Below are 26,074 nucleotides of genomic sequence, written 5' to 3' on the forward strand. Positions count from 1 at the left end.
AAGATTTACACATTATGACTTTAATTTTTTGTTGGTAGATAGACTCAATCTTGCAAGGTGCTTAGTGCTCTCAACTCCTGCTGAAATGAGAGTGGTAAATGTAAGACAAAATGTTTGTTGAGGTCACTGAGCACCTTGGACCTTCCCGCCGCTTCTCCCCTGCCTCATCCTTCAGCACTCAGGATGGTCATCATAAATATATGATTGGAGTATGAAGTTTTGTTCTAATGCTTTTTCTTTGTCAAAGAGCAATGGTCCAGATTATCCTTTAATAGTTGTTACATTTTTGTAGACTGTCTTTTCTTATACAAAGTAATAGATGAGTTGTAAAAACTGTGTCTTTTTGTTAAATGTTTGGGTATTTAAAGCTGCCTTACAGGGGTAAAATTCAAGAGTCCTCCTTTGAACACCCTGATAGTGCACCCAGAGATCAATCAATCTAAACCAGCTGTAGAGCTCAGTATTGAATAATTCAGATGATGGAATCCAGTAGAAATACTCAGGATAATCAAACCATGATACATAAGGTCTTTTCTTCTGGGTGCTTGTCCTCACAAATCAAGTGGGAAAAATCCTTGCTGCTTGATCAGGAAAATCTAGAAGTCTTGACACATAGCTGAACAAATGTCATGAGTACGAGTGCTCTGGTGGGCATACGAATGAAGCCTTTAGAGGTGGTCGATTGTTGCACTTCCTGGGGACAGGAAGTTTGAGTGTGTTGTAGGAAAGAATATAAAATAAGTCTAAATGTGGTAAGAAAAGAAAACTTTGGAATGAAAGGAAAATTGAGGAGGGAGTCAAGTCAAATGAGACATTTTTAAGTAACTCCAAGGGGATAACAAGGGTAATTATTGACTGAAGAGAGAGACATTGGTAAAAAGAAATGTAATGAATTATTTATTTCAGTCTTCACGGAGGAAGAAAGATGGCTGATGCCAGACATATATTTCCTAGTTCAGGAAGAAAAAAAATCAGAGGAAATCAGGATCATGTCAAAACAAATGGAAGAATATTTGCAAAATCTGAAGCCTGATAAAATCGAAATAAGAGACTTCTCTGAATTCTCACATGTGACCCAAAAAACCTGGCAGATATTGGGGTCACCATTAAAAAGCCCACATTTGCCAACAGTTACCACACAATGGTAGCTGAATTGCTAACATTTTTCATTATACTTAGAATATGAAATAACTGGTAACCGTGGTGACAACTGTTTGTTATTGATTTGCACTATAGATCTTTTAATGATGAGCAGTGTATCCTTGAAATCTGAAAATGTACTGAATAATGCTGAGGCAGGTTGACTTAAAATCAATTTTTCTACAAGGAATATCCAGGAACTATAAACTGATCAGTTTGGCCTCAGCAATGATGAAAGAAACTGGAAAAACTCGTTAGGTGAAGAACAAAGGAATCACTTGCATGTAATGATTTCATTAATACAGTTGTGCTGAATTGTAGTTTTCACAGCACAGTATCTGTTGCCACTGAACCACAGGCAAATAGTTTTATAAGATGGAGACTGTGCTTTCACAGTTACATAACACTGCTTGAACGTGTAAAAAAGAGCTGCGGGGGGGGGGGGGGAGAGAGAGCAATGAACATAATGTATCTAAACTTATGAAAGCTGCAGCATTACACAAGGTTAGTGAGACAGACTGGAATAAAGAGTGAGCTACTTTGGTGGAGAAAACTACAGTGAGCTGGATGTATGGGGTAGTGACTACTTGTGACAAGAAGCAGAGTGTTAATGACTAATAAAGTGCTACAAATATCCGTGTTAGGATGAATTTTTGTTTATTGGAGTCATTTAGAAGAAACACTGAAAAAAAAGGTAAAGAAATGTGCTGATTGTCCCTAAATTGTGGAGATGTGAGGGTGCTAGTAGTCAGTGACAGGACAATACTTGGAACTTCTGTAGACCATTCCACCATGGACCCCTAACACCTTGTTAACACTAATTAAAGCTTCACTACACTCTGTGTGTACTAGGTATTAACTCCAGTTTGGGGAAACTGAGAAACATAAGTTAAATCAACAGCAGAGCTGGAAACAGAGTCCAAGTCTCCTGATGCTGTTCTCCAACCACTAACCTCAGGGGGTGGCGAAGTTGTTGTTTAAGCATTTCAGTGTTCAGGGTTCAGGACTTTTGAGAACAAGTGGGGGAGAAATACTCTTCATGTGGTACTAATGACCTGAGCTGGGAGCAAATCCAGGAGATGTGGTTTAAAACTAGTTTAAGAGCTTTGGTGTAGCTTTTAACCAGTAATAATTGAAAATATGAAAGTAAATCCAATCAAAGAGCTTAGATAAATAATATTTTATATTTGTATTTGCATATATCAGGGCGCCCCCATCCTATTATGGCACCTGGGTAATGATTTGGTTATCCTATTTACTTTTTTTATGGAAATGATGGATTTTTTGATTGGGGAGAGGGATGATGGGAAAAGATTTAATTGACAGCAATTCTATCCTATATGGAGTATGTACTCAGGTCCTGGTCAGGCAGAGATCTGTTCACAAGACTGGGGCCACGCACAGTATGTATCAAATGGTATATTCAGGATGCATGCATGTCTGTGTAAATACACCCAAACACGTGCAGCCAGTATCTTCTAAGTGCATTGCTCACGTAGAATTTTGAGGACTGCTCAAAATCTTCTGCCTATGCAGTTGAGCCCTGATCTGTGGTTTTAGATGAATTCTTGTATTGATCCATATTTCTTGTTTAAGTGCACTAGACAATGGAACAGTGAGATCACACACTCATTCCAGTGGTTTTCTTTTTTTAATCATCAATCCTTCTTTCTCTTACCCTCATTGTGTAACATCTGCAATTATACTTGTAAATGAGTTCAGTTAAAAATTAATGTAAGTTTCAAATTGCCATGTTGGCTATTTAGATCCTTGTATTTTTGGTGGTGGTTTTTTTGATCAATAAGCCTATTGAAGATCTCTGGCTACATGATTTGATCCAAGGATTGGATTAGATTTGTAATGCGCCATATCTTTGAAAACTACTGAATGTGTACGTCATTGTGCTAATTAAATTAAATTATAGCACATAAAGCGGAACACACATCCACATTTGTTCAGTCATATGTTATTAATCTAGCACCTAACCTTATGCTGGGTGTAGAAGAAACTGTATTTATGCAACAAGTCATGATGGGGTCCATTTCTGTGCTGATCTAACAACCTGAGCTGCAGTCTATAAAATGCATGTTTATTTCCTAGATGCCCAACAGGGTGATCATCTGTTGTTGTTGTTTTGTTTTTGTTTTATTTCATTTTTACTGTTTTTCTTTAAATGTGAAATAACTCTTGATTCAATGGAGTTAAATTGTGATGTCGTCTTTTTGGTTTAGCAAACTAAGTTTACTTTTTTAGCTTGCTTTGCTGAAAAATATTTAAAGGCTTGTGGTTTGCAACAACAATAATAGTTGGCTCTTCAAATGATTTGCATGTATCCATTCCACTGTAGGTGTTTGTGTGCTCCAGTGCACAGCTGTCAGTGTTTTTACCCTTAGTGGTGCCTGTCGAGCTGGCCTGAGTGCTGTCTTGCGCACACCATGCGGTTATAAAGGAATGAGTGGTCCCGATCTCCCTCCCTCTCGCCCCGTTGTTGGAGTTCCCTGTCCTTTTTTCTGCAAGTTTTTACTCAGAACCTATAAACAGGACCTGTATATAGGTAGCGTAGTTTAATGGTTGGTTGGTTGGTTAGTGAAAATAAATATAATCATGGCTATCCAGTTGTATTCCTCTGTGTTACCAGTTGGCTAACAAGAAACCATGAGATAGCGTATTGGGTCACTTGACTAGATCCCAGTTCTGGGTATCTTATTACCAGAAAGATGTTGACAAACTAAAAGATGTTTAGAGAGGAGCACCAATAATAATAAAAGGCCAGCAGGAGTAATTTACTATGTATTGTTTCCTATCACCAGCTATAAAACCATATGTTGCTTCTCATGTGAGTATCTGAACGTTCCATAGTTGGGATGAGGTCCTTCTTGGAGATGTACTATTAGGAATGTAGGCTGCCTCAGCAGCTGATGTCTATTTTTCTTTTGATATGAGTCAATAAACAGGATCAAGTTAATCTTTCCTTTCTCATTATGTCCAGGCAGCTCTTTTCACTTATTTCTTTGAAGCCACCACTCTTCTGTCTAGATATATACCAACAGGGCTGATGAGAGGAGAGGATAATTGTTCCGGGGACCCCAGAACGTACGTGCGTGTGTGTGTGTGTGTGTGTGTGTGTGTGTGTGTGTGTGTGTGTGTGTGTGTGTGTGTGTGTGTAAAAAAAAAAAAAAAAAATGAAGTGGGAGGGGGTGGGGCCCTCAGCAAACATGTACTGATGCCCTAAATTTCTTTTGATGGGCCTGTATACCAACCTCCTTTATGAGTTGTGCATTCCTACTCTGTTACTGGAACAGAAAGAAATCTGCACCTGTGCCGGCTCACAAGATTGCACTTCTACTGCAGAAGAGAGAGATGTCACCACAAGTGTCATCCCTATAGCAATGAGTGTTTAACAATAATGATGTTACACAAGTTTTTCTGTAACTTTCTCGCCTCTCTCTTCTTTTTTTCTGGTAGGTAATTTGAGGCTTTAGTCACTCAAGTCATATGAAAAGTGTGTACATGAGGATAAAAACTAACTAGAACTACTTAGTCATCTCACAAACTACAAAGACTTCTCCATCATCAAAAAGGAAAGTCAAATACAAAGACAATCTCACTTGATACCTACATGCCCTTCTAGTAATAACCTACGATGTTAATACAGTAAATTCTTCAAGATTCTGATATGAAATAAAAATTAATCAGTTTAATTGTTTTTTCATAATCTTTATTTTTTCCATATACAAGAACTAAAATTTCCTGAAGAAAAATATTCAAAATGTATTGTGGTATATTTATACTTGTTTAAAAAAACATTGCCATCAAAGAAATATTTAGGCATAAGGAAGGGAAGGCCATGAAATAGCTCACTCATCTGATACAGGGTTACATGCAATACATTTGTATTTGGAAGACTACTACATGTTTGGAAACCAGTTCTGGAAAGACTTAAATACATGCTTACGCACAAAGTTCTGTCTTGGTGGTGGTTTTTTTTTTTTATAGTCACCACTTCTGTTTTATTTTTATCAACAAGGGTGCCTTTAGAAGCCATTGAAATGGATCTTCTTCATCCTGACTGGTAAATAGGTAGAAGAATGAGAACTGTGCTAATATGTGTACACTGCATAGATATAAATTATACTTTGCAATTTTGCCCTTCAGAGTAAGCAGATCATAGAAATGGCAAGAAAAAATGCCCATACACAATTCTTCTTAATAATCTACCAAACCTAGATATCTGTCTAAATGTATCTAATATATACTTTAACCTTCCCCTAGAATGAGGAACATGAATATCCTTGAGGTAAAGCTGTGGATTTGGTCATCTTGTGCTCCTGTCCTCCCAATCCATAGTCAATTCATTATCAAAACAATTTTAAGGTTTTATTTTTAAAATTTTCCTTATTCCTTTGCTGTTAATATTGTAAGCACTTTTCCTTGGAATTGTGATGTGCTATGCTCTTTGTCTGCCTGCATTATATTCAAAACAGCTTATTCAGGTTCTTTCAGTATGAAAACTTTTTGTCTTCTCCTATAACCAGATACTGTAAAATCTCTCAGGACATCTTCCTTCACTTTCTCAAGTGTCTCTTAGTTAGCACGTAGTCTCGTAAAGGAATTAGACACCTAGAGAAACAATTTGATCCCTGGCATACCCAACTTCCCTTATTATTAAGGAAACTTGTGGCCTTGTCTGCAAATCTTGCTGGGGGAGGGGGAGGAAGGAAGGCAGGCCTTCTCTAACCCCAGCTTCACTATGAATTTAAAAAGTGAGGATAATGAAGAGCTCAGAAAATGGAGCGTGGTGGTTGCCCCTGAAAAACGAACAGTTAGTACTCCTTCCCCATTTCCTCAGAATTGTCACCTAGAATTAATCGGTAGTAAATGTTGACTTTTAACGATGAGCATGCAACCCTATATTTGATTAATAGTTAGTAAATAATGACTTTTTATGCAGAGCATACAACATATTTATCTAAGTATCCATGACATTTAGTTGCCTTGTTGAGATTAGTATAGTAGTATCTTACAGTGTCCAACAGTGTGCTAAGCACCTCACAATATAATGATAGTCCTCGTCTGGAAGAGCTTGCAATCTAACTTTAGATATGATGTAATGGAAAGGTTAACACATTAGTAGGTAAGCAGAAGTTTGTCTAACTGTTAGTATGCTCAAATGTGAGGCATTAACATATCTCAAGTCAATAACACATGAAATCCTCAGAGTTCATGTCTGGGAGGCCAGGGAATCCCATAATGGTGGACATGGATGTAAAATTCTTTGCCTTGGGTGTTGATGTTAACCGGATACTGAATCACTTTTCTCGCCACCATTCTGCAATTTTAATGGTGTTTAGATGCTGTCTGATTTTGTCACCTACTGAACTAGAATCTGGTTAAAGGCTATAATGTCCTACAAAATTTATAATAATAATAATAATAAACCTTTCAGGAAACTCTTCCCAAGAGAATTTCTGCAGAAGGCAGGAAAAGAAAATGCATTTTGTGGGACGCTAGTTTTAGAACACTGACACCCGTTTACAAATGTGTCTGATACAGTAGACTGTGTTTAAATTTTTGCAGAGTGAAAGCTTGGTATTTGTATAGTTTATTTATGTTGAAGTATTTTTGCACTACATACCATAATGTGTATTGTGTTTTGGAAAGAGCCCCCATATGTTAGCAGGAGGTTGCTCTTTATTGTGTGATTACCTAAGCATGTATGATGTCAAAAGGCAAGTGTAACAGAAGGCTTAATATTAATTCGTTTTGACTAACTGTTGTTAATTTAGTGTAGTGTTCATGGCAATTCAGAGGGAGAGACTAAGACCCTGTCTACACTTACCTCCGGGATTCGGCGGCAGTTGACGGGAGTTATGCAAGCTGCGCAAAAAACTTGCGTAACTCCCGTTGACTTGGCTCCTCTTCTGCGTGCCATCTTCACTGCACTGCGCTGACGGGAACTGCGTTCCCATTGACGCAGCGCTACACCACTTGTGAAGGTGGACTTAGTACGTCGATTTCTGGATCAACTGAGTGGGTCTTCACTGACTGCTTAGTCAATCCAGAGCAATCGATCTGACGGCGGCAACTTTGCCGCCGTCAGTGTAGCCGTAGCCTGAGATTCACAGAAATTACACCACTGGGAGAGGGGGCCCTATAGTGGCTTTAAGCAACATTTTGCATCCTCCCAATCCTGGGCTGCTTTGGGAACAGAAGTGGTGCTAGGAGTAACTTAAATAGCTTCTGTGGGGCCATTCTATGGGCCTCAGCACCCCCTCTACACTGAGGCTGTGAAAGGGTCATCAGGGTGCAGCCTTATGGCTATTTTCTTCAGTGCTTGCACCAGGGGAGTCTTCCCCTGATTGGAATTGGGACTTTTAGGACCCCTCTGTGCTGCCTCCAATCTTTTTATATGGCGTAAAGAAACCAGAACAAAAGTAAGGATCTCAGTCTTCTTTTCCAGATGTAACTGCTGAGGTCTTTTTACTTATGTTGTATGATAGGAGAAGCTAGCCTAGGAGAAGATGCTTCCTGTTTGAATTCTAGTGTCTTGTATGCATGCACCCACCCACGCTTCCATGTAAGTGTGAAAACTTAATGCTAATGAAAAGTTCTGGCTGGCATCTCTAGAGAGTGAATCCTCTGTTTTAAATAGCACAGTGATCAGCACAGCCAGTAGGAGTGCACGCATCCACAGGCTGCTCCACTGCTGCATTTCAAACCTAGATGTGAAGGGGCCACCTCTAAGAGAGAGTGGATAATTCATCCTCTGTGGCTGTTCAGATCCTTTCTTCCTGTGCTGCAAAAGCTGTTAACAAATGTAGAATATAAGCCATGATATAATTTATCATTTTCACTTTCTCAGTAAGTGAGATAAATAAGATACTATATAAAAGGAAACCTAAATTACATTAACCCCTCTGTGTCTTGATACTGAGAGGTCAAATGTTTTGCTTCTGAAGTCAAGACAGTATGTTTCCAGGTCTTGAGACTAATCACACTTGTTTGTTGTGAGAACAAAAGGCTCATATGATGCTCATTAACCGGAAGGCAGAGCTGTTCAGTTTGTTGGCTTATTAGTTATCAACAGTGACTGATATCACCTGCTGCAAATAATGCCTCCCTACCCTATAAAGCAGTTCAAAGAAAACCCTAGCTTTATAGCGGAACCGTCAAATAAAACTCACCTAGGCCCAAAAAACAAACAAAACTAGAATAGAAATATATTCAGAAAATAGTTACTGAAATTATAGAATAGTCTTAAAAATGAGCTGAGATTTTAATTGCAAGTAGGAGTATTGGTTATGGAGCTGCTATGTATTAATATTTGAATAATGGTATAAATATTGCAATTGACTTGGCCAGTGAGGTAAAGTTGCTGTATTTACAGAGGGTTATTAGAATTTTCAGTGTGACTGCTCTTCCCACAGCCCCCTATTAAGTTAGATCAATACAAACGGGAAAGCGGTACGAGTTCTAGAAAAGCAACCCCAAGCACATGCTTAGAGTACAGTGGGAGCAAGTAGTTAGTTTCAAGGATCCTGTCTCCAACGGTTGCAAACCTAGTTTGCCAGGCTGGGAGGCTAGAAAGTAAAAGAAGACTAAAGACTTAAAAAGTCTCTCTGAAGTGGAAAAGGAGGGTGTACTCATCAGGAGCTGCCTGGGGAGATAGGCCGAGAGAGAGAGAGAGAGAAAAGCTAGATAGATGTGTGTACAGTTGGTTTCATTGGTTGGTTAGTTGGCTTTTTTTTAAAGATATGTCTTCTCTGGAATGCCTTCACTCTAAGTAATGGCTTACTTTAAGGAGGCTGCATGTCACTCTGTTAAGCTCTGTCATTGCTCTCGAAGGGAACAAAATTGCAAGGTCTGGAAGTAAGTCAGACTTGCTGAGGTAAATCACAGTTGATACAAGAGCAGTGCAAATAATTGCATTTTTAGTTCATTGGCCAAACTGGAAAAGCTCCTGCTAATCCCAATAAATAAATAAAATAAAAATTCACCTCAAATGAATAGTTCATTTTCAAATTTACTTTTTTAAAAAAAAAGTTAATCTTGAAGTACAACTCAAAGTGAAAAATCATTTCGAATAGGCAATCAAAATGTTACATTTTTAAAATGTCAAAACAAAGCAGATTTTTAAAAAATTGTTTGGGGGCTTTTTGAGTGAAATAATTTGAATTCAATACCAATTTGTGAAGTGGTTCGGTTGACCTGAATATGCTTTTTCACCACCAAAAAAAAAAAAGTCTTCTGAAAAATTTTACCTAGCTTTTGTTGATACACAGGGAACTGCAACCCAGTGCCTCATCTAACAATGGAAGAATCATGTGATTCTGTCCTGACAGACAAGTGAAGGCTAGAGGCCTAAGATCGAGAGAGCGGGGCACTCCGAGACCAAGAGAGGTCAGAGGTGCGGTTAGCCCAGTAACTGTGACAGTATACATATGGCAACATTAAATTGACCTACCTCTGTCACCAACAGTTACTTTTGCCACTTAAATAGAAACCCTAATTTAAACAGTTGGGTTAACAAGCTGTGCATGGTTTGAAGAACATATGCATAACTGGAAAATAAATAAATTGCTTCCTCAACCTCACGCAATGTTTCTTGGAATATCAAAGCCCATACATACGTTACAAAATGAAAGATATGAGATGAAGGTCACAAGAAAAATAGTGTGGGAAGCATTAAATTATATAGGCTTAATTTGCTATTAGTCCTAGATAACAACACTATCTGCAAACTTGCTTTCACAAATAAGTATTCTTATAGGTTTTTTTAAAAAAAATTAATTCACATAACAAATTCACATAAAAACTGCCAAACAAGAAGTTATGGATTTAAAAAAAGAAAAGTACCGATAGAGATTTCAACCTACTCATGCTCGTGTATCTCAGTACAGCCATTATGGGGTTGTTACTGCTCTTAAATTAGCTCTGCTGGAGAGACCAAATTAAAATCAATGCCCTGATGCTGGCTCCATGAAAGCGGTGCTCAGTGATGAGAGGTGGGGAGTATGTGCCCTGCTTTAGACAAATGTTACTTTAAAAGTCAGTTTAGCAGAATTTTTAGTTTCTCTGAATTGGGGAATTTAGTGTATCCAGATCCCTCTGCTCCACATACACACTCTTCATTCCCTTCTCTTTTGTCTGTTTTCTGCCACCCAGTGTCTTTTCTCTTGCCACCACCTTTTCTGTCTTAGCAGTCAGTTCCTCACCTCTGTCTGCTAGCACCCTTCCAGAACTGCAACATTCCCAGTATATCAGGGATGTTGTTTTTCCAGACTTACAAAAATGGACACAACTTTGTCCTTTCATCTGATGCATTATAAGGATGAATTTTTAGCAGTCTCTTTACTCTACTATTCTTCAGCACCTCAAGTAATTAGGAAATGAGATTGGAGACTTTAGAAATAAAATATACAACTATGCTGTTGTCCATGTATTTCAACCTCTTCAATGCCCATGTCTGTCTTTTCAATGCCAGATATGACATTCTAACAATTTTTTCCCCCCAGTAAAGCCAGGGCTTGGGTGAGTTTCACATTCTGATATTAACCTCTATCAGAGAGAAGTGGCATCCCAAATAAGTTGCTGTTTTAACCTTCTTCCAAATGGGAAGATCAAAATGCAGACTCCTATTGCACCTCCTTCATTATATTACTTTTAATTCCCCTGAATTGTAAGTGGGATAGACTGACTCAGTTCATTGGAATTTGTAGGGCTCTTCCTCCCAATAGCTGACCATACTTCCTTGGGACAGTTGACCAAAGCAGAAGAGAAGTCTGTGGACAGCAAATATCTGTAGAAGGCCTCCCTCCCCTGCATTTTCTATATTTGTGTTTTGGTTCCTCTACCCACCCCCACTTCTGCAATGGTCATTAATGAAAAGAGCTAGTCTTCAGTTTCTCCTGCTACCAGTCTCAAGAATAGTTACTTTACCATGTCTACAAAGGTTGCTTTTCAGCACTGAAGGTTTGAACCAAATAACTGTCTCAGAAGCAGGTGACTGTTTAGTTCTGCAACCAAAAACCATGTGACCTGAGGCTTTACCCAGTCAGGACTAGCAGATTAAGTAACCTAGAAGTGACATCTTCAGTAGAATAGAAGGTGAGTAGCTGACCTTAAAATACCTTCATACAGCTAATCTGAATGATAGCTTTGGCATAGGCTTTATAAATGAAGCCACCTCCAGGCTTGTTAGGCCTGCCATTAATCAGGGAAGATGCTAAAAGGTAACTATATATGGAAACAGACATCTGTAGCAAAGTGGATAAAATGAAAGCTCTATAGTGTGCATCATTACAGGTGATATCTGATGGGGAGGAGGGGCTTTTAATGGGGCTTGCATTTCCTATAGCACAAATAAGATGATCTTAATGTCAGGGTAAACTAAATCCTCCTGAAGGGAAGGAGGCACTGACTGTAGCCTGCAAGGATTTGACAGGAGATTTCAAATTAGAAATAGTTAGTTCATGATCAAAACTAAATTAAAAGGGGAGGCAGGAAATCAAGCAACTATGGATTTGCCTTAAACGCACTGTCTCCTGGGTAGGTTTCTATCAAGTGAGGGGGGGAAAAGGCATTAAAACACATGCTATAAAAATAAAGTTTGATTAGAAAATAATGCTTCAACAATGGGCATTTCCTCTGTCTGTGAAGACACTGTCTCCACTGCCATTTTTATTTTAGTTTTGCATTTTATAAATCAACTTTTTTGCAGACATTATACAGTGAACCCATTATATAACTAAGCAGAATAATTGACTTGACTAGATATTCTGACCAGTCACTGAGACCTATCCTGACTAAGAATACAGATCACTTTGCTATTTTTTTTCTTTCCAACCTTTAATGCAAGGGGGTAAAGTATTCTTGTGCAGTGAGATCCTTGTAGATCTCACCTAATGTTAACATACTCCATTTTGAAAGAAGTTGCACTAAAATCAAAAGACCAGATATCGTATAAGCAGTGCCTTATGCTGTTCTCTACACATTTACAAATCCAAGCAAATTGAGTTGAGGTTGCCAAAGCAACTGTAACAGTTTCCATTACACAATGCAGAGCACAGGCACAATTGGATTTGGTGTATATAATATCACACTGACTGGAGACCTGAGAATCTCTGCATCCCTACATGATCAAATCTCTTGTGTAATATAATCATTACAGAAAGACACAATGAAACATGCAATAGAATGACTGTTCCAGACTCAGAAGTAGAACCCATTTTTCTGTGTTTAACAGTGGTGGTTTTTTAAAAGTACAGCTATAGGCATCCATCCCATAAATTACAATCACAATGTAAAAGGACTGCATCCCAAACCCTTCTCAACAACGAGGGGGGGAAATGTGCTTTGCAGTGTGCCTATAAAGTTAACAAATCTGAGCTCTGACCCACAGCAGGTACAGGTTCCAAAACTGATGACCCCTCACAGACAGTCCCTTACCAACAGCTCCTTCCCCTTTTAGATGAGGGGCCTATACTTTTTGTATTCAGAATAGTTGTAATTATTTGCATCAATACAGCAAATATATGAATTCCTCTATAACTTTCTAGTGCCATGTAAAGAGGTGTATTATGAGCTGCTCTTCTTCCTCTCTTTTTGAATAGCTCTCTCATGCCCATGTTCCTTCTTTAGGCAAAACTTAGTTTCCAGAAGCAGTAAACAAATGTATTCCCCCTTAGAGAGCACCTGTCACAGAAGTTTCACAATGTAGTAGAGTCCATGAGCATGTTCTCAGGCTCTCCTGAATTATTCCTCAGAAGGGTGTTCTTCACTGTACTGAGTATGAAATGAAGTACTGCTGGCTGGCTTTTCTGTTCTTATAAACGGATTCCCATTCTAAGTCACTTTTAGTAGCTATTGTTGTGGTCTTGAATCTATATTTAGAATCATAGAACCATAGGGTTAAAAGGAACTGCAAAGGTCATCTAGTCTAACCCCCTGCCAAGATGAAGGATTTGTTGTGTCTAAATCATCCAAGACAGATGGCTAGCCAGCCTTCTTTAGAAAACCTCCAGTGAAGTGTCCTCCTTAGGCAGCCTGTTCCATTGTCCTACTGTTCTTACAGTTAGGAAGTTTTTCCTGAGACTTAATCTAAAGCTGCAGTACTTTAGTTTGAACCCATTGCCTCTTGTCCTGCTCTCTGGGGCAAGAGAGAACAACTTTTCTCCATGTTTTTTATGGCACCCTTTCAAGTATTTGAAGACCACAATCATGTCTCCCCTTAATCTCATCTTTTCCAAACAAAACATATCCAGTTCCTTCAGCCTTTGCCCGTATGGCTTGCATTCCATCCCTTTGATCATCTTTGTCATTCGCCTGTGGGCCCTTTCCAGTTTCTCTACATCCTTTCTATACATTGGTGACCAGAACTGGACATGGTACTCCATCTGAGGCCTAACCAGCACCAAGTAGCACAGTACTATCACTTCCTGTGACTTGCATGCTATGTTCTGTTATTGCAACCCAAAATTGCATTTTCTTCCCCCCCCCCCCCCCCCAAACTCATGTTGACGTGATCTACCACAACTCCCAGATCCTTCTCAGCCGTGCTGCTGCCAAGCTAGTTATCCCCCATTGTGTATTTGTATTTGCACATTAGTGTAGCACCTTACATTTGTCTTTATTGAATTTCATTTTGTTGTCTATAGTCCAGTTCTCCAATTTATCAAGATCCCTTTGAATTTTAACTCTATCCTCCAAGGTGTTTGCAGCCCACCCAGCTTTGTGTCACCTGCGAATTTGATCAATATGCTCTCTATACCTACATCCAGGTCATTAATAAAGATATTAAATAACATTGGACCTGGAATAGATCCCCTGTCCCCAGTAGAGACCTCTGTCCAGTCTGACATCATTCCATTAATAGCTGCTCTTTGTTTGCAGTTGCTTAACTATGTATCCACCTAATGGTAGTTTCACACAGCCCACATTTCTCCATCTTACTTATCAGAATGTCATGGGACTGTGTCAAAAGTCCAGGTATATTATGTTCATCACATTTCGCCCCCCCCTCCCCCGAACCAGTTATCCTGTCAAAGAAGAGGAAATCAAGCTGGTTTGGCATGATTTGTTCTTTGTAAATCCATTCTGACTACTTAGTGCACTGTTGGATTCAAAACCTGACATAAGGGTGGAGGTTTTCTTTTTTTTAAATAGTTTCATACTATGTGTAGCACAATAGACCTCCTATTGTTGCTTTCATTTCATAAAATACTTACAAAATATTTTATTTACCCAGTAGGATAACTTAAAAAAATTAGTGTGACACTGTACTCCTTTTGTGCTAAGCAACTGTCTTGATGGGGACCCCTCATGAACCTCCTCTCTCACATAAATATTGAAGGACTTTATGGAACAGATAAAGCCTTTCCTTGTGCCTGAAGGTTGATAAACTCATTCCGTTGGATTAGAGGGTGCAAGTTCCATAGATGAGATCCTTCAATTTAAAAAATCCTGCCACCATTCCTGGAAATCTGGGTTGCAGGTATCAGCAGCAAGAGGAGCGCGTCTAAACTTGCATGATGGGACATTGGGGAGGATAAGGCAGTCTCTCAAATATCTGGCAAAATACATACTCTATTGAGTCAATGGCAAAACTTCCACAGACTTTAATAAGGGCCAGGGTTTCAACCCCAAGTTCTAGACTTTTCAAGGTAACACAAAATTGTTGTGTGGCTCATATAGAGGGATAGTGAAGGTGTGGTAATGCTGTTGCTGTAATTGGTAATGATGCTATGTTGTTAAAATATTGAAATTCTAGGCTGACTCTTATGCCACTGCAGTTCTTAAAATCTATCACCAAGACGATAATAAGAGATTAACTTAATGTTTCATTTTGATGATAAAAACCAAGCCCAGTGCTAGTCCATGTAATTTTTTTGACATTCTGCAGAGAAAACTAGTGTTTCTGTTACAGATTTGAGTATGTATCAACAAGTGCAGAATGTTTTAGAGACTATTGAAATGAATTGCAATTCAAGGACACATTTTAAGTAAGCAATGTAGAGAAAAATAAAGCATTAATCAAATGAGTTGAAAAAGAGCACTTTGGTTTGGAGACTGAACATAATAAAAGCATTCCTTGGCTGGCTCTGTGCATTGTCCTCTGCACTAATTTTGTCATTTCAAATATGTGAAGATTAGATGTATTGAATTTGCTACTGCTGAATCATTATCAGGCCTTTCCTTAAAGTAGAACATTATGTGACACACAAAGAATGTTTCCTTCATGTGCCGTTCTCCATACCAAGAAGGTTAAATACGATGCTAGAGTCTTTGACTGCCTGACTATAGCCAGGAGAAAAACATTCCATGCATAGACAAGAGCACATGGAATTTTATGAAGGTTTCTCCTGCATGCCATTCACTTCAATATCTGAACAAAAAGACCTGGCCATCGGCCATTTTTAGTTCTCTGGTTTTGTCAGCTATAACATTTGTCTCAATTCTCATATGAAAAGCACTATAAATATGCACAGTGTTTTACAGTAGAGACTAATAAAATATGTTCATGCCCCAAAGGGGAGAGTTAGTGTAGTGGACTTCATCCAAGGTTGAGGTGGGGGGTAGAGAGAGAGTGAGTGCCTAAAGTTAGTGTCCCAGATCTATATTCAGGCATATAAATATGTGGCCAGGCTTTCAAAGGGAACTGTAGGGTGCTCAGCATTTTTTAAAATCCGGCCTTGTATTTATATGTATATGGAATTAGGACTCTATATTTTGTCTCTGATTTTTTTAAAATCTTAGCTTGTCCATCTAAGAAACCTGGCAGTAATATGTAATAGGAAGTACAACCGGTTGTGTCTGGTTCATGTAGTTTGGGCTGTGACTAGGACTTAATGCTTATTGAGTATTTCCCAGAGTCACCCCCATATTCGTTTTCCCCCTGCCGCCCAAAGTTCTATTAAAAACTCCAGGGGAGTTGAAAATACTTACCAGACCTCCGCTCTGGACAGCTCCTGCTGAATTTAAGCCCTGGCTGTGACTTTACTACAGTTCAGGCCTATTTTGTTAGAATCTGTATTTTGCCTCTGTGTAAGTTAGGTTCCCACCTCCCGGTTCAAATAATCAGGAACATCTGGATGAACCAAGGCCCATAAAACTGGACAGCTGGCAGTGTAAGCTGAGCACTCCTACAGATTTCCCAGGACAGCTACCTCAAAAAAGGGATGATCCTGGGAAAAACTGGACAGTTGGCAACCCTCAGGTATGTGTTGCCTCAGTATCTGATAAAGGTCTAGATACCAAGTCAGGGTCGTTTATTAGGATAGTCCCATGGTTATGGCACAGGGAATTGAGAGATCTCCATTAAATTTCCTGCTCTGACACAGATTTCTTGTGTGATCTTGGGCAAGTCATTTAAACTGTGTTCTAGTTTATCCTCTGTAAAATGGGTATAATAGTTGTATAGCTCACAGGAATAATGAGAGGTGCATGGATATTATAACAGACTCTCATAAGTACCTAAACAAATTGACAGTCTGAGTTAAAACATGAGGAGGAAGAGTAGTGAATATTGGTGTAGGGACAGAAAAGACAAGAAAAACAATAGAATTGTGCAGTTACCTTAGTTGGTAATATATGAATCTTAATGGCATTAGATTAACTTTTTTGTAAATTAATTTTTGAAGTCTTCTATTTTGTGTACAACATGATCTTGCATATGCAAGAATGACTGACTTATTTTTGCTGATCATGTTTCAGAACTATTTTAATATCCAGCAAAGCAGGAGATAATTGAGTATGTCCCCATTCATTATGTGCTGTTGGATTTACTTTGTTACTCCATTCCCAAAGGTGATCATTATTATGTCCTTTCCTATTTACTGGGCAATAGCTTAAGAATTTTTATATTCCTGTATGCTTATGGGAATGAATTAGTGTGGTTTCCCAACATTTTTCATAATGTCAACCTAATTTTTGCTGAGGTAATCTCTGTATCAACACACAACTTCCTATTTTCCATCCCATAATATTCTTGTGCAACTGTAGAAATTACTTACTTAGAAAAGTAAAGTTAGGGGAAACAGACTATATTTTTAGCTGTATTTTAAGGCAGTTAGCTCTTCTTCCTTACTTCCAACTCCTAACTCCATGTGATCAACTGCCTCTCTTTTTGACTACAGTTTATGCACCTCCTCTACATGCTGATTAACACTGATGCATTTATGCACTGTGTACCAGACTACAGAAACTATGCCAATTATGTAATTGTCTAAAGCTTTTACTATATGAATAATAAATATGCAGTTTCCCTATTATATCTTAGTAAAATATGACTAGTGCATAACTAGTGGAAGACACAGCCTTTCAGCCTTTGCTGATTAAAAATGCCAATCCTCAAGTGAATGTTTTCATGCTATTAACAGGTTGCATTTTCTTAAAATAAATGTCTGTTTTGCATTAATGTAGTCAAACGTGTAAAATTAAATTCCTGAATCTTTTATAAATATTTTTTTAAAAGTGATCTGTTTAAAAAAGAGTTTTGAAGCTGGTGGAGAGTTTTGACTGAAATAACATTTATTGAAAACAAAATCATGATATTTCCCCCCCCCACTAGCAGTTAAGTATATACCTGTTATACTCCTGGATTTAATTGCTGTTTCCAACTACAAACAATAAAAGGAAAAAAGGCAATTTGATGTGGGGATCAGTTTTCAAAACAGTTAACCTCTATACTGAGCTCTTTTACACACTAAGAGGTATGGATAATTTTCATACAAGGAGCATAGCCAGCATAGATATATTGGAGTGTGCTTGGATAGTGTTCCTTGTAGAAATGAAACAGGGCTCTGTTAGACTGATTCTTTTTGATGCTACTGGATGCAGGCAAAATCTCATAATTCTCTAACTCACCAACTACACACAGTTTGTGCTGCTCGGCGTCACCAGACAAGGTCTCCGAGTTGTGGCACAGACTAAGCAATCATGTCCATGACCCCTGATGGCACTACAGGTTTGACCAACAATATGCTTCATCAGAACCTTTAGTGACTTCCAGCTGAGGCCATATTTAATGCAGTTCAGGCTCATCTGGCCAAGAAGAAGGATCTCCTCGGCCCAACTGGTAGATCAGCTAATTTTGAAGCCTGACCTTACATAAGAGTGTACAGGATATTCATTCTGTGAGTCCAGCCGGCAGATGCGGGGGGATTCAGCTAATTGGCATTCTGCTTCAATGTCTAGCCATCCCTTTAAAAGCTGCTGCCTGAAGATTAAAGTGGTCTCAAGAGGTGTCAGGTCTGTCAGTGCCCAATGATGAAATTTCATTACTTAGGGTTTTTTAAAAGAAGTGTTTAGGACTAGGACCGCTCATTTAAAATGTATGATGCCAGTGCGTTCTTTGTGGAAGGTGGGGAAGCATTTCAGTATTCAATGGCAGACGCAAGGTGGATACCCAGATGAAAAGCTAGTCCTGCAGTGCTCAGTGCTGAGTGCCTTTTTCAACCTGCGTAGGAGAGGCCCTTTGAGACTAGACCATCACCAGTGGCCTTGGAGAGGCTGGCATGGCATAATATTAGTCAAATTAGGACTGCCCAAGCCATGAGTTACGAAGTCTAAATAAATGCATGAAACCTATTTTCAACCTGACATGCACTAGGAATAGATTTTGTGGCACTTGTGAGTGCCACGTGATCATTACAGTGCCATTGTGAGTAGCAGTTAGCCCTGAAAGGAGTAAGAGAAATTCACAGGAAAATACTCCAGAAGTGATGATGGTCACTGATGCCATTTTGTAAAATGTTGCTTGTGCTGTCACCAGGCACATTATCCCCTTTTTCCTAACAACAAAAATAATCCATGTCAGAGTTATTGGTTTTTGCCTTACTCTGTGACTCAGTGTTACAGCCCAGTTAAATTTAGTCTTCTGCCCCTGCTGCTTCTGTGATGTCTGTTACCCCACTGCATTGTGCTACTGGGCAAAGGGCATAGACTGCATCTTTAAATCCTAAATAGGAATAAAGTGAATTTAATTTCCCATAAGACAGAAGTATCGGTACAAAAGATGACTAAGCACTATTAGTTGCTCTAGTGGGGTGTTTTTTTGTTTTTTGTTTTTAGTGCCAAATGGCAATTTTAATAAAAGGCTAAGTGCGGAAGATCTAGCCTGTTTTAGCCTGATTATCTTAAAGAAAATATTCAGGAACAGTACATCCTTCCATGAAGATTACCCCTGTAATGCTGAAGAGGTCAGTATTTACATGGATTAACTGTTTTGTAATTCCTGGTGTATTAAAGCAGCCACTTGAGAGCTTTATTTCTGCATTCAAACTTTCACAAGACAAAAGTTAATTTGGATCAGACTTGAAATTTTTTGTTCAGGAGGATCCAGGCTGGCTTTAGGATGTTTCAAGCCTCCAGTGAAGTTATTTTTGTGGGGAGGTGATGCTGTTCCTCAGTTCTTTCCCTTTCTACGCTTTCTTCTCTGGAGTTGGTACCATATGTTTTGATCCTAAACTAATGAAGTGATTTATCAGTGTGCTCAGATATCCACAAACTTGGAAAGGCTCTCTATGTTTAATGTGGCCCTCTGCAAATCTGCCGGACCTCTGCCCACAACTGTAGGATTTTCAGGTCTCAGAAGCTTGTTCTGCTCAGGATGGATAATTACCTGTGCTCCCTGTTATACCTTCTTTTAGACTTTGGTGTTCTAATCCCCCCCACCATTAACACTATACTGACAGGTCAAGTTTCTTGATATAACACATAAAATAGAATATAAACCTTTTTAATTGCATAAGCAATCATTTTAGTCTTCTCAGGCTTCTGCAGACTTCTGATACACATTGGGTATGTTCATTCACACATCACATGTGTTAGCATATGCACTCAAGCACACTAATTTAATTCTCATATTAGCAACGTGTAGATAGATTCTCAAAAGAGCTCACTACATTGGGTATTGAGATCTTCTGAAAAATCTGTCCAGAAGTGTTGCAATGGGAACAAGTTAGTACTTCTGAAAATCTGGCCCATAAAACTATAGAACAGGAATTTCAGATAGGAGACCATATCTAAATAGATGGTTTTGCTGACCACCTGTCGCCCCATGAATAGCCTGTTTGCTGTTGCACAACAACCTTCAACAACTACAGTTGCTCTTACAGAACAGTAACAGTAGGTAGGTATTGTAACTCTTTAATTTAGCGTGTTTCATCCACTTGAAAACAATAATTTGAACTATCACTCCTTTTGATCTTTTTATCTTCTTCCATCCGTTCTCTTCCTCTCTCTACCTGCAAATGCTTCCCTGCTCCATAATCACTGGTTCCCTAGTACTTGCTGACTGCTTCTTTCTCCTGCTGCTCCTTTTGTTGGTGGCCTCTGGTCCTCCTGGTGACTCCTGGCTCCTGTTCCTCTGGGACTCTTGATCATAGATGGCACCTCCAGTCGTGATGGTGGCTCAGAATACAAAATTCTGTAAAAACAGTTGTAAACAAGGGAGAGTAGTTGGCACTAAATGACATGTCAGCTCTTTGTGAATCACTAGCAAGTGCTTTGTGTCCAAGATGTCCATGGGCCCCAGTATGAGAACCACTAGTTTTAACAAATCCATGGTCACCAAGAACGTCCTAATGTAACAAGTGCATATCATGATTAGTCAAAGCTTCAGATATACAGGCCACTAACCACAGGAGCTAAACAAGGAATTTGCCGAGAATATATGACCTGTGACAGACAGCTGAACAATTCTGATTCTAACCTGGCCACTATCCCCATCACAGAATGGATGAGTACCCTTTTGCATGTTCTTAAACACCAGTTTCATATATAATTCATTCATATTGAATAGGGAGGTTATATCACATATTATTTACTGATTTCACAACAAGCATAAAGGATTGAAGGACAAAAGGCCTCAACATGCACAGTCAAGCTATAAATCTCCCATTTTAGCAAATTTTTGAGTAGTGCGCCTTGAGAGCCAGATGGCCATTTTGTAAGACACTGGGTTGAAGAATCATAGCTAACTCATGGAGTTCTAATGAAGACCCTTAAATCATGAATAGCAAGTGATTATTATTTTATAGCTGTTTCCATATTTCCTTTGCTGTTGCAAAAACTAATGCCTGAAATAGTGTTCTTTCTGCCATTCCTTATATGTATGGCCAGTCCTTCTTGACAACTGCAGGATTGGGTCTGAACTTTGCTGTAAAGTTTCTATGAATGCTCTTGTTTTAATGGCACTAGTTTGTTAGTCCTTCAGTTGATCCTCCAGTCCTTCAAAACTCCTGTTTGACATTTGAGAGTTTGTCTAAGAATGGAATGAGGACCTTGAGTCTGGCCACAGAAAATAGGAAAGATTTTGTTAGATCTGAAAAGTATTTGAGATATGACATAATGTAGGGAGCAAAATTCTGACTGGGTATTCTAAATAGCCTTCTATAACCCTGCTTATCTATGGGGCAAATCTGGAAATCCTAAAACTGCTTTTGCTCAATCCTGACTCAGGACTCATTGAAGTCAATGTGAATTAGTACTAAGTAAGGATAGCCAAATCCTGAAGTTATTAGTGTAAGTGTATCTTTGACTATGCTTCACTGCTGCTGTTCTTTTTGGTACTTGGAATGGGCTGTTTATGTTTTGGAAGGATTCCATTCTGTTTGCCTTAAGGTAAAGATTACCATCAGAGCAGAAATACTGAACGGCAATGTGCAGAAATGCTCTTGTTTTGAATGATCGAGACTGAGATGCGTGCAGTAACTTAGATTCCAGAAGGGAGCCTGGTATGCAATTGTTTCATGCTGAGATGTTTGAATACATTAGGAGGGTGTTTAAGTAAAACAGTAAGACAGGAAGGACCACTTGAGGGTTAAATTTCTCTGTAACAGGTGTGGCTAGCATTTCAGGACTCCAAACAAGCATTTTTAACTTGGTGCCATAAGCATTATCTGTGCTTTTTCTGCTTCACCTCTCAATCCTTTGGTAGCAGGTGCTGTAACAGCACCCTTTTTCCAGCAAGATACGCAGATTGCCCAGGCACTGCTTTGTAGATAAACCAGCAGGGAATATTCTAGGAGTAAGGTGACTTGTACACTTTGCGTTCAGGGGTGGAATGAAGGGTATCATTGTAGCAACAGAAGTCTGAATGCAAGAGGATAGAAAATGACTCCCTAGCTAAAGTATCCTTCAATAATATGGCAGGTTGGGTAAACAAACATGGTTTTGTTTCTCTTTTTTGATGACTAATTTACATTCTATAATATTTGTAATACAAATATCTACTGTACAGACTGATATAGAGTATATTGATCAACTGGCAAGTCTGATTTGTGTAGCTCTGAGCAATAGTAATGGTGTATGGATGTTTTTGTTTCCATGTGGCTTTTTTTATAAAGCAGACCCACCCACACCCCCTTACACGCACATGCACTTGTATAAAATGTAACTACGGATATATATAAAAAGCATGATGTGGGTAGAAGTATCATGTGCTCTTCTGAACTTTTGACACAAGCAGATAAAGAATGTAAGCTAGTTTGAGCATTTTACTCCTTAAAATGTATTTCAGTGGTCTAATAATTTCATTTAAAAAATTCAATACACTGACAGATTATCTGTTTAATACCAAAAATTAATATGGAGGATTAAAACTATTGACCATAATTACTGAGTGATGTGTGGTGTTCAATAAATATGGTACTCCTGGGGGAATTCTGCACCAAGAAATTAAAAATTCTGCACACAAAATTTTAAAATTCTGCCTAGTTTATTTGTCAGAATAACACAATATAATCATGCCAGTTTCAATTATTTTGAAAATTTATTTCAAAATAGCTGTCAGCAAGTATGTCTGTAACAATACAGACAACAACAAAAAAGACTCAGGAAATGTTTTTTGACAAATAATATGCCTAGTAAAGTAAGGAATCTAATACAAAAGTTGGAGTAATAATTCATTTAAACTACACTAGAGAAATGTATTTCCTGCATCCCTCAGAAGCAGTTCAAAGGCTTGGAGGAGTCGGGGTAATGGAGAAACTGAGGGAGAAGGAAGTAATTGTTAGGAAGCAGCCTGGGAGTGAACTTGGAGGGTTAGTGGATATGGATGGGAGAGAGATGGATAGGGTGACTAGATGTCCTGATTTTATAGGGAGAGTCCTGATATTCAGGGCTTTGTCTTATATAGGTGCCTATTACTCCCACCCCGTCCCGATTTTTCACACTCGCTATCTGGTCATCCTACATATGGGACAGGTTTTTTTGGCAGGAAGAGGGATTATTAGGGAACCTCCCCCATGCAGATCCTGGCTGACCCCAGCCTCTCATTCAGTCAGGCACATCTACCCCCCTCCCCAGGTGTCCTTGCATCCCCACTCAGCCACCCCTCCTCCCTCTTCCCCATGTGGCCCTGCATTCCCTTTCCCATGTGATCTTGCATCCCTGCTCCCATTCAGCCCCCACCCCAGTCTGTGATCCCCTCAGCAGCCTCACGTGCCCTATGCTGTACATCCCACCCATATTCTGTGCCTCCTCACCTGGCCCCATGGGTAGGGTGCAGTGAGGAATGATGCTCTTCTCCTTCCTATCTGCAACTGAGCCACTCCCAGTTGCTCTCTGTTTTGATGCCACAGCCAAAGGCGGAAGATGTAACTGCGGTGTTTGTCTGGTAGAATGTATTTTCTGTGAAGGGAAAAAAAAGTTCTGCTGGGGACATGAATTCTGTACATGCACAGTGGTGCAGAGTTTCCCCAGGAGTAATATGGAATAAAGTAATAGATATTTTTAGATGAACTGGTAAAAGACATGAGTATGTGTTGGCTATAAAGCCCTATTGGTTTTTAATTACAGCTGTTAATGGAGCATATGGCCTTTATTAGTGTTTGTTTTTAGCATGATATGAATATCTCCCTCTGAATCATCTTCATTGTGTCCACAGGACTGAAAAAACGTACAAGGAAGGCCTTTGGAATGCGGAAGAAGGAGAAGGACACTGATTCCACGTAAGTCAGTGCAATACAACTGAATGCATTTGTGAATGGTTGAAATGTTTATATCAGTACATTGTAGAAGTGATACATATAGTTAAACATATGTAGCATACAGTCATTACCATTTGAACCTGCAGTGCAATAGTCAACAAAACATTTTTAAATATTTTCCTTAGCTAAAGGACAATGTTGGCACAAGAACAAATGGGTATAAACTGTGATTCTGGAACAGCCTTTCATTAGGAATAATGGGGTAAAACAACCTAACTAGCTTGAAAGTGGGCCTTGACAAATTTATGAACAAGGATTATATGGCTAGATTGCCTGCAATAACAAGAGACTGGCCTCAATGACCCAGGAAGGTCCCTTCCAGTCCTGTATCCCATGTTTATATAAATCTAGTAGGGAACAAGCATCTCATTCTTTTAGCTATCTAATGTTGTAGGGACAATCTAGTTTCATGAGCATTTCCAAAAGGAGGAGGTGGTGTACAAATAAGAGGAATATTACTATTGTGAGAGTCTCTGCCTAAACCGACCAACTTGCATGTGTTCTGCTGAGAATCCTCTTTAGATGCACCATCAATAAATAAATATGCTGTCTTGACAGCAGATCAAGGCCAGTCTTTGGAGTAGTAAGGCACTCACCTGGCTTTGTGTTTATGTGCTTTCAAAAGTAGTTATGTCTCAGAGAGAGAATCAGGGTGATTTTTCATTGCTGGGAGTAGAAGATGATGATCATGCGTAAAGGATTACCAGTTCTTAAGGGTTCTTGCTGTTAAGCTGGTTTGTTCGAAGTACTGTTTTCATTTCATGGAAAACATTCAATTTCTGCAGTCACTTAGGGGAAGAGATGTATTTTAGTGTACTCCTTTCCAAGTATATGATTTTGTCCTACTGCTGCACCATGTTGTAGATTTGTTTGATAAAGGATATACCATTATAGGAAGAGTATTTTTGGAAAAGTTTGAATTGAAAACATACCTTGTTCAGTTAGAATAATAATGGCAGAAGACAACAGAAAATATCACCTGCAGTACAGCTGAGCATACAGCAACCTCTGGAGGAGTGACAATCTTATGGAAGAAAATGTAGGTGGGTGGGGATAGGGAATTAAAGCTTCTCAGATGTGCTTAGCTTTTGACAACGCAGAAATCCCTATCTTTTTGCTCAGTTAAAATATGCTATGTAGGGTGCTACCTCCTGAGATACCCCCCTCCACCCAAAAAAAGGGACATCTGTGATATTTCTGAGCTCATAAAATTGGACAGCTGGCAGTGTGTACTGAACATCCTTACAGATTTCCCAGGACAGTCACTTCAAAAAAAGAATGATCCTGAGAAAATCTGGACAGGTAGCAGTCATGTGGTAGCTAAATTATCAAATACCTATTTGACCATTACTGGAGCTCTGTGAACATATCCAGCATTTCCTGGAAAGATGTGCTTTTTGTCTCCAACAACCTCCCTCTGAATTCCACCTAGTGAGGACCATTTTAATCTGTGGTTGAGGTGCCATAGGAACCCTGTTGCTGAAATCTGCTCAGCAAATGCATTCATTTAATGCATCCCTATCTGCCCTGGCCACATCCACTTTTTAGCCACTCTCCTCTCTTTTGGTGGTGCTGTAACCAGCTTCCTCTACCATTTGATGAAATGGGGTTGTAGATAATTAGCATCCTGGGGTAGCCCTTTGAGCAGTCTTTCCAGAAAACCGCTTAACCTGGGGCTGAATCTAGCCGCTTGTTTGCATCAGGATTTCTATAGGTAGTTAGAGGGTCCCCGTGTGCTGCTGCTGTTGCCAGTTCTCTGCCTCTGCTTGATGTTGCTGTGTCTTTGAGATGCCTATCAAAATGAGGCTAGTTATAGGTTGCCATAGGCAAAGTGGAGAAAGATAAATATGTTTCCAATTACGTGTTGATACTATAAGCAGTGGCCTTGTCCACCTTCAAAAAGAGGAGGTGAAGTTCCTATACATCTTCATCAGTAACCTGAA

General features: G+C 39.2%; 1 protein-coding gene across 1 annotated transcript in view; it reads left to right on the forward strand.

Annotated features, from left to right (window-relative positions):
• SGIP1 (SH3GL interacting endocytic adaptor 1) overlaps nt 1-26,074 on the forward strand; it is a 168,623-nt gene that overhangs the window by 42,868 nt on the left and 99,681 nt on the right. Inside the window, exon 3 of the mRNA XM_067563332.1 lies at nt 24,029-24,092. Coding sequence (XP_067419433.1) covers nt 24,029-24,092 — 64 coding nt within the window. The remainder of the gene's footprint in view (nt 1-24,028; nt 24,093-26,074) is intronic.

The sequence above is a fragment of the Emydura macquarii genome, unplaced genomic scaffold, assembly GCF_026122565.2.
Source record: "Emydura macquarii macquarii isolate MOO-44397 ecotype Brisbane River unplaced genomic scaffold, CSIRO-AGI_Emac_v2 contig_2481, whole genome shotgun sequence".
Lineage (NCBI taxonomy): Eukaryota > Metazoa > Chordata > Testudines > Chelidae > Emydura > Emydura macquarii.